This window comes from Gobius niger (genome assembly GCF_951799975.1).
Source record: "Gobius niger genome assembly, chromosome: 1".
Classification (NCBI taxonomy): domain Eukaryota; kingdom Metazoa; phylum Chordata; class Actinopteri; order Gobiiformes; family Gobiidae; genus Gobius; species Gobius niger.
Genome location: NC_136852.1, coordinates 14,171,230 through 14,185,656, shown reverse-complemented (window position 1 = coordinate 14,185,656; position 14,427 = coordinate 14,171,230). Strand labels below are relative to the sequence as shown.

General features: G+C 41.0%; 1 protein-coding gene across 2 annotated transcripts in view; it reads left to right on the top strand.

Moving 5' to 3' along the window:
* LOC306976265 (leucine-rich repeat and fibronectin type III domain-containing protein 1-like protein) overlaps positions 1 to 14,427 on the top strand; it is a 173,314-nt gene that overhangs the window by 97,206 nt on the left and 61,681 nt on the right. For both annotated transcript variants that reach the window (XM_079574173.1, XM_079574172.1), the window contains exons 3-7: positions 8,216 to 8,432; positions 9,417 to 9,568; positions 10,947 to 11,200; positions 11,285 to 11,528; positions 12,352 to 12,509. In XM_079574173.1, the coding sequence (XP_079430299.1) occupies positions 8,240 to 8,432; positions 9,417 to 9,568; positions 10,947 to 11,200; positions 11,285 to 11,528; positions 12,352 to 12,509 (1,001 nt within the window). In that variant the 5' untranslated portion in view covers positions 8,216 to 8,239. The remainder of the gene's footprint in view (positions 1 to 8,215; positions 8,433 to 9,416; positions 9,569 to 10,946; positions 11,201 to 11,284; positions 11,529 to 12,351; positions 12,510 to 14,427) is intronic.

Sequence of the window (14,427 nt, the reverse complement as noted above, 5' to 3'; positions counted from 1 at the left end):
AATCATGCACCAATGTGCGCAGACACTGGATGCAAGGTGGGTGAAGTGCCCTGCCCAAGGACACAATGACAATCTTTAAGAAGAACATGTATAAGTTTGCATATTTGAACACAAGACAGCGATAGAAACTCAAATAGTATAAAGAACATGTTTCCATACGCATGAATAGCCCCACGCTTTTTACTCCGATACTGTAGATTACACACAGCAGACTCTCCACACTGCGCTGGCTGCTGGTTGACAGGGTGATCCATCTCCATTGTGAGGCGCAGCGTTCTCTGGGAAAGCAGGCGGGATTGTACTGTAAAACACACACAGTCTCATGCACACAGATCTAGACACTCTAATGTTATCCACAAAAGTAGCCCACATGTACGGTCTGCCTGAGCTGAGTGGAATTGATTATCCAATGATAATTCAGTTTTGTTTTGATGATATTAAATTGAGAACAAATGCAGTAATTACACTACAAATGAAATCCTTTGGACATTTTGTGTACTTTGTGTGTTGTAGCTTAAAATATTCCTTGACCCATCCAAAGGTAAAAGAACAAAACCTTTATAATCGTTGCTACAAATTTAAATATAACAACTTCTCCATCTGTATATTGATTATTAAATATACAAAGTAATTTTCAGCGCCAGTTATAGTAAGTAAGTAAGTGCTTTATTTGTCATTGTACAAGCGTACAACGAAATAGTGTTCAGGTCGTGGTGCCACTGTGGGTCAACCTGACCAGCATGTTTTTGGGGGTAGGGGAAACCTGGGTGTCTGTCTTCAGTGTCCTTTGATCCTCTGAAACGGTGCAGCGCCTCCTGGGTTTGTTTCAGAGCGTGGTGTCCTGCACTGTTCAGCTCCACCTCTTCCTTCCTCCTCCTCCTGCACAGCTCCCTCCGCTCCACAACAGTCTTTCACCATCATCTGGGAAGAGCTTAGCAGATAATCTGTTTAATTCTCCAGTGAACGTCCATTAGCCAGGACAATAGAAGGCATGTGTGGCTGAGCTGTGAGACTCGCCCAGATACCTCCTCGTTTGTCCCTTTTTTGTTTCCAGTTGCTCCTCTTGTGAAGCCGCCACTGTGCTGCAGGTGTGGGGGGAAGCTGTTTCTTCAGGACCATTATGGACTCTTTGCAGTAAAAACATGGCAAAGCAAAACAATGTGGAACTCAGAAACTACAGAAAAAGTCAAAAAATGCAGCTGTGCGGAGAGAGAGGGAGGTTGCCGCCTGTTTACAGCCTGTTTTATCTTTTCATCTGTAAAGTTCTCTTTATTCTAGCTGCTCTGTTCAGCTTTAGTGGGCCCCCTTGTGGATGTGGGCCCCTGCACGTTTGCCTAGCGTGATTACAGCGTGAGCCGGCTCTGACTGGGTTTCGAAATGACTTGCCAACGCCATTAATGTCACTTGTTCTCATCCCAGTCATTAGGGAGAAATATTTGTGCACAATTAATGATCTATTTTGGGTGAATTAATTCTGCAGCCGTTTCCATCATGATAACTAATTCTGGCAAAGCTGGCTGATCAAGAGCATGATTTAACCATGCAAGTGGTTAGAATTTTTTTTTTTTTATCACCTGTGTAATTAGGTTCTCTGAGGACGTTTCATGGTTTTCTGATTTAATTATAAAACAATACGGCCGTATGGATAATGTTAATTACTCAAAGGAAATACACAGAGCTGTTAACTTTTTCTGGCCACAGGCTAGCTCTTTTAAAATGTTACCAAAAAAATTAGGGATTACACTAGCCAGAATTTAATTGTGCCTTTTGGATATGGAGCAGGTCTATTTTAACTCAACTTTATTTTTCACTTTTAAGAGTCCAATTTACCAACTTGTGACTCTTAATCTGAAACCCTCTTTAACATTGTCTATTTTCTTACAATTACTTTAACTCCTTAGCAATGTGGCTGGTTTTAAGTCAGCTTTATGTTCTTCAACTTAAAGCGGTAGTCTGTAAGATTGCAGAAATTGAACATATGCCACTCCTAGTTTGCAAAATGAGAAGGGTTACCAAAATCAGCAAAGGTAGTGATTTAAGGTAAATAAAAAAAAGTTACATTACTGTTATGTCAAATTGCAGGACCCATTCAGTCACTTGTACTCAGTCTATTAAATTTGTAAACTACACTAAAATCACTTTAAAAGCTTGAAATTGGCCGTAACATCCTTGTTTTTTCCGATACATTTGTTATGCATGGACATGAAGGGGTGTTAAGTGGCTTTGGGACACTCTGATCCTGTGTTGTACTTGTGTCTCGAGAAGTGCGGCCTCATCAGAAGAAAGTCAGCTTTAATCGAGGCTTAGTCCCTCTTCAAACCATAAACACTGCAGTCTGCCTTATTACGATAAACACATTTTGCAGGGATGCCTTGTTTTCCGATTGATTTGCAGAAGAAAAATAGACTGGAACAAAGCTGTCTTTAATCTTCTCAGGTAGGGTCGATACCATCTGTGAAGGACACTTTGAGACTTATACAGGCTCCATAGATATATAGCAGATTTAGAGGCACTGACTCGTATCCTGCCGTTTTATCAACAGATTTATGCATTGTGCATAAGCCAATAAGACGTTTCTTTTTTTCCATCTGCAGTGGCATTTTGTTCCCATTGAAAACCCTTATTTCCATCATTTGCATGCTGAAATGGAGTTGAGATACAATGTGAACTAGACAAAGAAAGTTGAAAATAGTATTATTTCTTGTTTGTTGTAAATGGATTCATTTTCTGTATAAAGGACAAATGTCAGTGCAATTTCCTTGTGTTTGGATCTACCTAAACGACATACTGGATTGAGTTTTAGTGGCTTAAGAAGTTACAAAACAGATGACAAAGGAGCTTAATCCACTGAAAGGAACTACACCTTATTTAGCCTTAAAGGGACACTACGGAGTTTAAAAATGTTCAAATGATGTATTTTCCTCCCCCTACAGGTTCCAGCAATGTCCTAAAGTGTAGAATGAGCCCAGACCTGTTCACCACCAAGTTATCAACAATGTGAGCTTTTCCTAAGTAGACTATTCCTGCTTTATTACATCTTTGTATAATATTTCCCAAAATTGATCAAAAAGACTTAACTATTCTTTAAAAGAAGCTAAGTAGTGATTAAGAATGAGTCGCACTTGACGGGCAACGGTGGCACAGTAGAGCGGGTTGTCTCATGATCCGAAGGTCAGAGGTTCGAATCCCAGCTCCTGTCGTTGTGTCATTGGGCAAGACACTTCACCCTCCTTGCCTCCAGTGTCTGCGTACATTGGTGTGTGAATGAGAGTGTGAATGGGTGACTGGTTCCTTACTGTAAAGTGCTTTGGGCTTGATAAAGGTAGAAAAGCGCTGTATAAGTTGAGTCCATTTTACCATTTTATTAATGAATGGTTCATGATTAACTAAGTATTAGTTCATGATTAATTAATGCTAAATAAGGTGTAGTTATTATAAAGTGGTCCTGAATATCTTATCTTATATCTCACTGTAAACTGAGCCTAGTCGAGCTTATTTTTATGGCGTGTAAGCCACAATTACAGGATACGTCCTTTTTAAATCATCAGCAGCGGTTTTTGACTCATATCCATGAGTTTACTGACAGGACACATTTCTGTCTTGAGCTATTCATCTTTAGGTGTTGAGTCCTTGAGTAGCTCCTTCTCTCACTAGCTGCTCATTCAAATAATTACCAACGGCCACACTTCCTGATGCTGTTTTCGCTGCAATTATTAAGCCCCCATTGCCAATTGAGCAGAATGGTGAGTAATGGCGGGTGACTGATTGCTATCATTCTCCACCGAATTATAAAAAAAAAAAAATCCCAAGTGTATATAACTGAATGGCCTCAAAAAACATATAATCTCTTGATGGCGTTGAGGTGGTGCCAAATGTGACAGCGAAAATGGTCATTACACAGATGCCAGTTGTGTTCGCACGCAAGCTGGCTGAGTGAGTGAACCGACTGAAAAATTTAAATCGCCATCACTACCAATTCCAGCAACATAAACACATTAAAGACACATTGCAATAAAAGCGTCGTAAAAATGTGCGAGGCGGGCTGAGGGATGGGCGTTAGGGGAGCACAGTGTGGTGGAGGAATGGGAACGCTTCTGGCAAGGCTTCATGTACTGCATTAAGATAAAAACAACTTTGGGAATTGATAGTATTTCAGACTGAAGCATGTGGTGGCCAAAATTTAAAACTGTTTAAGGACTCTGCACCGGTTACTGCATTAGCATTCAGGCTTGATGAATTCTCATAGTCTGCAATGTTTTAATATAGCATAGTGATTATTATTATTGTCTATGTACTGCCCCCTTGAGGGAATTGTTATTTGTGTTTTGAGTTTCCTGTATTTTGTCCACTTAGTGCTACCATAGTTCAGTCATGCTCCTAAACTCCAGTGTTTTTGCCTGTAACATTTTATGTTGGCCCTAAAAAAATATCTGTCTGTAAGTATTCGAATGATAGCAATGTTAGCTTCTATTGTATACCAAATTTAGTCATTTTTAGCATGTTTCCAATTTGAAATTTGTAGGAATATATTAGGCGCTAACACCGTTAGTATCCCTATGGCTTTCCCATGTAAATTAGCATTGTGCTAATGCGATCGTTTTTTGAGGCTTTCGTTCACTCTATTTTATATTTGAATTGTATATACGCCCAATTAAGATTGTAGTATGCTATATATCTATATGTTACAGGTTTACCTTCCAGTAAATCACACCAAAACAGCAAGACACTTCCTGGTCCTTTATTGGAGACAGTTCGCTCTCTGTAAAGCTAGTTCACACACACTAGTGAAGGCAGAATAGTCTATATAAATTAAAGACCTTTTTGATTATGATGCAAGGGTGAATGAAGTCTTCTTTTCCCCCGTGTTCTTGAACATAGCTTTGAGAAGGCAAAGTATCACAGTGTTCTCACAGCAAGACTGTCCATGGTTCAGTTCCTGATGGGGCCTTTCTGTGCAGGGTTGACATGTAATCCCCTGGAATCCATGGCATGTAGTCCCCTAGAAAATTGATTCTGAAATCTTTAGTGGGGCCATCCTGGTTACATTAAGGTAGAAAAAAAAATCCTCAAGGACTCGTTTCTCGGGTCAGATCTTGGAATGAACCACAGACCTTCTGCGAATAAACCACTCTCCCATCATGAGCCCTTTGTCCCTGCCAGAAAAAAAGGCCTTTTGAAACTTTCCACACAGTATTTAATTTCAGTTTGTTTGTTTTGGCAGACAAAATTGCCAGACTAAAGCCATTTTTCCCTCCCTTTCACTCCCCTCTGTTGCTCTGTTGCCACAGTGCCGCAAAGGCAGTGTCAAAATTTCGAAAAATCTCAATCTGAGCAACATTGAGGTGAAAATAAAAAAAGTATATATCTTTTTCACTCTTGACGCGAACTCAATCAATGTTGAGAAAACACCGGTTCCTAATTAGGCATAAAGCAGAAAAATCTTTCTGAAATCACCACCATACAGTAAATACTCACAGGTAATTTAGACAAATGAGGTGTCATTGTTTCTGCAATGTGCTGTTCCTGAGCGGGAGGAAAAAGCATGTGTCTAATTACTGTATGTCTATTTTTAGTCAAGCCCATTAGATTTGGTGATTTTACATTGCTGTATTTTCCACTAATCAATCTGACTTGAAAGAATAGAATTTGAAGTTGGGATAAAAGCTGGCTGCCTGTATTTTATGTTGGATAGTAAAGTATCATTTGAAAGTCATATTTCCTGGGGGCTCTGTTTTAAAAAGGCACCTGGTAAAACGTGTGAGTGGCGGAGTACAATCCTTCAAGAGCATTTTACAGTCAGGTATGATTGTGTTTGTGTTATAGACAGTACTATATGGAACACTCAGATAGTCATTTCTGCAATCCAGTTGGGTTCTTCACAGTTACTGCTTTTTTCCCCCCTTCCACCCACTTCAGATGTCCAATATTAAGTTTCATTGACAGTGATTATGTTTCTATTGTTGTGTGTCAAAGTCAGCTTGTCCATTGTCCAGTAAACACTCACCTCTTTGACCCAAAGATGTGTTATTTCCCCCTGTGCATGCAATTCCAAACAGGAGAATTTTGATCAGGTAATAGTAAACCATGACCAAGCCAGGACAATGAAGTAATAGTAGTATAAAAGTATAGTTGTACTGAATGTGGAAATAGGTCTGAGCAGTATAAGCGCAGTTGATAATGATCTTTTTCTTGTAGACTTTTCTCGAATCATATCAAGTTTTCACCACCTTAGACTTGAAAAATGTCGCTTGGGTGCTGTATGTTAATACAGATTTCCTTCTTTGTCATACAAATCGCATCCCCAGTTTTATAAACTAGGCCAAAATATCCAACAGACAGGAAATTCTATATCAAAGGCGAATACAAGCCTCCATGTACCTGGGCGATAATAGAAACCATTATGTGCTCACAGCATTGTGTGATAGGCCAGCGTCAAGCCTTTTATAACTGTATCCTTCCTTCCTTTGTTAAGTTAAAACATGGGCTTTTACCAAAAGGGCTTGTGCGCTTCACTGCAATTTAGCTGTAGAATTTCAATTTGTAAACCTTTGAAAACAGAAATTTCTATGAAAAGCACCACACCTTAATAGTGGTTTGAGTCCTCCTTGTCGTGAGCCTGAACGCAAGCTTTGTGAGATTTACACAGGAGATGACGGGCTGAAAAACTCAATCTATTGTGAAACGAAATGGAAAACAAACAACCCCTGGTCATAGCGACAGTACTATCGACATATAGAAATCCAAGGTAAAGGCGAAAGCAGTTCACAATGTGTCCACGGAAAACAAACAGGCCCAGCAGTCCTTGTGTATTATATTGATGAGCAATGATTGGCTGCACGGCCCAAGGTCCCAGCCAATTAGGGCGAAGAAGTAAACAACAGCAGGGTTCCGGTGCTGAGGGAAGGGGGATACTGGAGGATACGGCACATAAATGAGAAGTGCATCCGGACGTGGGCTGGGCGATATACAGTACAGTGTGGTGTATTTTGAGCCATGAAATCAATAACCTGTTTCATGCATTTACTGTACATTGCTTTGATGATAGATGTTGTAATCACTTCAGTCAAAATGAATGAGCCAAAAGCAGGAAGTGTGTTGTGTGCAAGTAGAGGCAGGCTCAGAAATCTCATCTTTTTCATTAACCTCTTCTTGCTGGAATGAAATGTTTTGTCTGAGTTCATTTAAATCTATTTATTTTGTTTTGTTGGTTGTGGTTATGGACCAATCAACATACCAATTGAATCCGTTGGGGTCATTAGTAATCTAATTATGGTGTTTGCTGGACAGTTGACTTGGTGTACAGCGAAACACTGACTCCTGCATATTGAATCGGGCTACGTTGGACAGCTCATGGAAATCTATGGTGTGAAAGAGCTGATTGATTCATAAGTGTGGAGTAAAGATTGTCTTGTCAAAGCAAACAAAGAGTCTGTCAGTGTCTGTTTGTGCTGTCCTTTGAATAAAATCATAAGCTTTTGTTACTGCTGGAAATGTATCTGGTATTGTTTTGTTCACTTAGCTTTCCCTAAGTGAGCTTAGACACTGACAGATACAGTATATGCTTAATGTAAATACAGTAAAGTTTGACGTGGATTTATGCATCCTTAAGACGCAGGGCCCGATCTTCCACCTGGCGCAAGGACAGCGTTGCTCCAAACACGACGTTTGACACGCGTCATCTTGCATGTTGCACATCTTTTGCGCTATGTGTCTGCGCCACTAGCAAGAGGGAGTCGCTTATTTTACTTTTTTAAACGGACGTCAACTGAGGCGTGGTTTATTACAAGCGGCCTCACATTCTTTTCCTCGTTTAGCCGAAACGTGAAGACTAAAACGAAAGCACATGTTCACCCCTACTCACCGCGCCATAGGCCGTGGGAGTCTGTCATGCCCACATAGAGCCCACTAATGCGCCAGGCCTGGGGAGCAGCAGTTTGTGTTTAGAAACACAAGATCGGGCCTGCAAAGATTGGTTTAAGACGTTTAAATATGCATTACTCATTATCATTTTAGAATGTCTCTTAATCATATGCGATTATTTTTGTACCCAGGCAAACAGTGCGTCATGTACCAGACCGGTCATCTTTCTCAGTGGGTCAATGAGTCACCCAAGGTTGTCCCTTCTGCCAGCCCTCCCCTGTGCTGATGACGAGAGAGCCTTCTTGTTTCATACACTTGACTTCTACGCCTCATTTCCTTTTTTTTTTCTTTGCAGTTGCCTTGTTCCCAGCGGAGGAGAATGGAGAGGCTGTGGTTGTCTGTGCTCTTGCTAGCAGCAGTGTGCAGGGGCCAACCATGTCCCAAGCGCTGCATGTGCCAGAGCCTCTCCCCCTCTCTCGCCATCCTCTGCTCCAAAACCGGTCTGCTTTTTGTGCCCGCCGCCATCGACCGACGCACTGTTGAGCTCCGGCTGCAGGAGAACTTCATTACAGGTGAGTTGTCTGATTATTCGATTAAGGACTTAATCAACAACTGGCATTTAGATCACTCTGCCCGTCTTGTATAGAGCGGATTAATCTCTCCGAACGAATGCAATGTTCTCACTTCCATTATAGAATTAATTTGCGCTTTATTGGAAAATAGAACAATCAGGCAGCGAGCTAAACAGGCCTTGCAGAAGGTGGGAACATAATGTGGATAATTGTGGTACAATGCTATTGGAACAAGCAACAATAGTTATTTCCTTTGCCACTGTCAGCCTTCAGGGGATTCATTGTCTCAAGATTTACCTGGATCGAAATGATAATTAGCTGCAAATTATAGTTTTACTGCAAGGATGCTATTGAACAGCAGATTGTGTACAATGACAAGGGGCCTGGGTGCTTTTCACAACCGACAGTTTTAATGTCTCGACAGCAAATCTCCGACATGATTCATCTCTTTACAGCAAAGGATTCTCCTTTAAGTCCAAATACACATCCTTTAAACCGGAAACCGTTACATCATTTCAAACTAGACTCCCAGACCAAGGCAGCCGCTTAATCATTAACACAAGCACATCATAGTCTGTATAGGACTTAATTTTATCAGTGGATCGCCCCTATAATTTGCGCAAACATGTGCTTCACCCAATCATAATATTATGGTATATTTTATTAAATGTCGGAAACAAAGTGACCGATAGAATGAACAAATCTGATTGCATGAGCCTTTTTGAGTTTGGCTCAAAAAGAGGCCGTGTAGTGGCCCGACTGATAAAAAATGCAGAGGGGTATCATTCTGGTCTCGCTGGGCTAGAATGTGTCAGGTTTTTGAGGACGCCCATAGGGGAGCTTTCAAATTCCACACAAAAAGACTCCACATGGTCCATCAAACCGGTGTCTTTCATATAGCTTTTTTCCCCCAATGCGACTAGTTGAATGTGCCCAGTCCCAAACTGACCGTGTTGTATTGCCACGTTCCCCTTTCTCTGGCAGCTGTGCGGAGGAAAGACTTTGCCAACATGACGGGCCTGCTACACCTGACTCTGTCCCGGAACACCATCAGTCAGATCCTGCCCGCTGCCTTCAGTGACCTGCGCCGCCTCCGGGCACTCCACCTCGACTCCAATAGATTAACTGTGATCAAGGTGAGATGGATGGATACAACACTCTCTACATTAATCACAACCAAATCAAGGAAATGGTCAATCTTTTGCCTGATAAGAAAATTGATGGAAGCGATGGGTTTCTCTTTCATATGTAATGAGGCCACCGTAGCTTGTTGAACACTGGCCACATGTGTATAGGTTTTATTTGATAGAAGTTGGGGCAATCCAATGGGGAACTGGAGGGCAAACAGGAAGTAGGGGTAAGTAATGAAAATTCAGGGTCAGAAGGGTAAAAATAAAGCCTTTACCAGTCTCACACTAGCCATGAAGCTCAGGAACCTGCCGGGTCAGACCTGTTCACCACAACTGCCTCTAAAATCCTGCACTGTCACTCAAAAAGTTGTTACTTCGGGTCTGAGCGTCATGCACGAGCTTAATATAGAGACTGCAGTTACGCGTAAGACCTGAGGTGGCAGTAGTGAGTATAAAATGACCAACTTGCATCTAGTTTCTTTAAATCTTGAGAAGGAGCGCGCTACAATTACAGCACTAGTGTTATAAAAAAAAATACTTCCTGATCAGCTCTTTAACCACTTAACATTCCCCTCAACCAAGCACATTTTCTCCAGTTTGGCTTTACCCAAATCTGAAAGCTTCGTCTTGAAAAAACAAGGACAAAAACACAACAAAGAAGGTCAAAAAAGAGCAACAGAAATGAGTCAAAAACATGGATGAAAATGCAGCTCAAGTGACAAAAATGTGTGACCAGTAAGAGATGGAAAAGTGACAAACATGTGATGAAAAAGTGTGACAAAAAACGCAACCACATAAGAGCAATAGAAAACACATTAAAAAAAGCAATGGGAAAAATAAGTTTTTAAAAAGTGGCGACAACACGAGGAAAGTGATCAGTTTAGATGAGTTTTGTAGATTTGGGTCAAGCTGAACTGTAGAAAATGCTGAAGGGGGGGGACTAAGAGGTTAAAAATGATTAGGTTATCTCTATATGTAAGAACCTTGCAATGAAAGTTGCAATGACAAAAACAAGAAATTCACAGCAGCGTCAAAGAAGAGAATTATGCATGTATTTGATGATGATTTCAAAGAGATCTTGATCACTCCCTGTATTTTGTTGGTCTGAAAAGGATATGTTGATCTGAAATGTGCGTATGCAAAGTTTCCCTGTGGCACGGCCAGGCGCCGCGCCATCTCCAATGTCTGCCGAGGGAGATTTCTCAAACATGGCACAAAACATCTCCAGATATGATTTTGATGAGATGGTAGCTTTGTAACATACACACACACACACACACACACACACCCTGCTCCCCTTTAACACGCAGCAAAAGGAAAAACTACTGATCTACTACAATGGAAAATGACGCCTTTTCTTCTTCTTCTTGTTTTTACTCTACAGGATGACCATTTCAAAGGTCTCACAAACCTTCGTCATCTCATCCTGGCCAACAACCAGCTCCACTCCATATCCCCGCATGCCTTTGACGACTTCCTGGCCACCCTGGAGGACCTGGACCTGAGTTACAACAACCTCATCGAAGTCCCATGGGAGACGATCGGACGCCTCACCAACGTCAATACTTTAAACATGGATCACAACCTCATAGAAAATGTACCACAAGGGGTCTTTACGAACCTCCACAAACTGGCCAGGTATTGCGATATCGAAATCCGCTTAAGTGCACTCTCCTGTGGATGCTTTCCCCTCTTCTCACGTCATCCTTTTCCCTTGAACAGGCTTGACATGACGTCCAACAAGCTCAAGAAAATCCCACCCGATCCATTGTTCCTGAGAATCCCGGTTTACGCCAAGTCCAGAGGCTCCCCCCTCACATCCCTGGTGCTGAGTTTCGGTGGGAACCCTCTCCACTGTAACTGCGAGCTGCTGTGGCTGCGGAGGCTGACCAGGGAGGACGATCTGGAGACGTGCGCATCTCCGTCGGATCTCAGCGCCAAGTATTTCTGGACCATTCCTGAAGAGGTAGTGACTCAAAAGTTGCTGTTTACCAGTGCACGATTTTTAATAAGATACCGTGTCTTTGTACTATCGTTCTTTGAGCTTTTGTCTTCAGAATTTTGGTGCGCCGTGATTGTACAGAACACGCTTTTTTAGATTTAATAGATTCTTTCAGCAGTAGTTTTTTTATTTGAACACTGAAAAACAAAGTATAAAAAAAAAAAAAGTTTTGCCCATCATCTAAGAAGCTAGGTCATCTCTGAAGTTGAGGAAAGCTGATTTATGTACTCCCCCCAGACGACTATTTTAGAAATTTTTAGTTTCTTTTTATCTTGCCTGGCTGACTTGAGGGCTGCACTGACAAATCTCATGAAAGCACTGTTGAAAAGTGCTTCCCAGACCATACTTAACACATTTATATCATACATAACCAAAAATAATTACATAGATCTTAAAGAACTCACTCAAAGGGCCGTTCTACCTCTGTGTTATCTGTCATTATGCATTTGAAAGCCTATGATATGGAACTAAATTGAACTGTGTCAAAGGCAGTCATCATGGTAATCGGCTGCAGCTCTTAAGACTGGAGATGGAAGCTTGTAGATTAGCTGTTGATGGATTTTTAATGCTGATGAATAGACTGATTACATATTCATACCTACACGTAAATGGGCTCTAAATGTATTTATTTAAATTGGCAAAATCACATCTCACACATACATGCTGGGACCGGTGGGGACAAAAGACTGGGATTGGGTGACATGGCGCCAAATGAAAATGTCCTGTTGTGAGACTTTATAACTATTTAAACGTTTCCTCTACTTTTTTGGGATGTTTTTTGTTTTAGGAATTCATCTGTGACCCGCCAGTTTTGACCCGAAAATCTCCACAAACCGTGGCGATGGAAGGACAGCCCGCCAGCCTGAAGTGCAAAGCAAATGGAGACCCGGAGCCCGAGGTCCACTGGATCAGTCCCGAAGGCCGCCTCATATCAAACACAACAAGGTAAACAGCATCCAGATGTTATATGCTTTTGTGTTTATTCCAATATATAAATGTAAAAAACATTGAAGATTTTCTTGCAGCAGGGATTGGTGGCTTTATGTGTTATATCCTCTTCTAGCTCAACAGCTCAAAAAACAATCAATGTAGAGAAACTACTTTGCTTTGCAGCACAATACAGGCAATGCCACAGGCATTATGTAGACCAGGATGTAGGCCGCAAAGGTGGCGTTGGTGGAGTGAGATTTCCATGTCGTTCCAAGGATCCCTTTGTGACCTATTAGCGGCTTGCCATCTGGTAACCTAGCTGGCACATGCTACTTGTCAGCTATGTGCTCCATATGCAATATAATGACTCATAAATATTGTAGTGAGGTCATTGTGGAGGTGTGCAAAGACATTTGGATTCTTACCCTTTAATTACCTCTCTCTATAACATAGGATTTATCGTTACAGATAAAGCAATAGATTGTCCAAATTGGATATTTTTAACAAAGATAATTTAGCCATAGAGGGCACAAAGTAGTGTACTTTTTGTGCTAGCTCTGAATAAATTGAGAAGAGTTGGAAGAATTGTGATGATTTGCCATAGTGAAATGAGCTTCATGACCAAATTGGACCTTTTGACTCACAGGATAAACTGAAACTGATAAATGTTGTCTTTTATTATTCTAAATATCCTGTGGGATGAATATAAATATACAGTCTCTAAAGATAAATCCCATCACCAGCTCAAAATCATATGTGTGCCCATAGCTAGGGTAAAGGGCCCAAGAAACCCTTTACCTAAACTAGCGATACTGTTATTTGTTTTTATATATATATTGTAATCATTATTTTGTTGTCATCAAACCTGATAACTTATTCAACTTTCTGATATGACCTGAAACACTAAGGACATAAGTGCATATGGTGCATGAATGAAAGAGACCATTTTGATAAGATGTGATTATCACTTTTATCCCTTCAGTCAGTGGGAGAGTTTATCTGCCTGGTTAAACTCTTCACTGTAGTCACAAATTAGATGAATCACAGAGCTATTGTCAGAGGCTTCCCACCTTCTTATTATCCATTAGTTTTTCTTTGTGATTTAACAGTGTAAATGTGTGTTGCATTTTTAGCCATGTGGCATAGACCTCGACGGCTATAATTGGTTCCTGCCCTTAAATTTACCACTTGATTGATTTTTAATGTGAACATTCTCATCAACTATTCATTTCCTGTTCATTCTTCATTTTGTCGAGGGTGTAAGGTTAGTACTATTGCAAAAGAAGCAGAAAACCTGGCAGACCTTTATCGTTCAGTTAATATGCACTTGGGGGACATGGCTATGAAAATTATGCAAACTGCGGTGGCTCTGTTGTGCCATTTCAAGGCAGAACTAACAGGGCCGGAGTAAACCAATCAGAGAGACATCAAATACAACTTGTGTACCTGTTTATTTCTTTCACTGCGAGCAGCTGGTGGATAAGATATGTTTCCAAATCTAGTTGCATGGCAAAAAATAATGTTTCAAGCTACCAGTTGTTGTGGTTTTCAATCTCCAGACGTAAGCAAGCCCCATAACGAATCATTGATCAGACGTGGTCTCCATTTTGTTTTTCTTCTGCTGGACATAGTTACAATTAGGGATGCACCGATCTGATACAGGTGTCGGATATCGGAGCCGATACTGTACAAAAATACGATATCGGGTATCGGCTACAAATATCCGATACCAGTTTTGGCTGTCAATGCCTTAAAAACACAACTTTTACCACATAAATCTAAGTGAATATGGGCATGCTGTATGCCATTGTAAAGCTAAGAACCAGGAGAATTCAACCGCCGAGTTAGTTTTTGATTTTATTGATTGCCGCGCAAAAAATCCGCAATAGCATGCCAAAGCTAGCGGGCGTATGCTAATGCTAACGAAAACTAA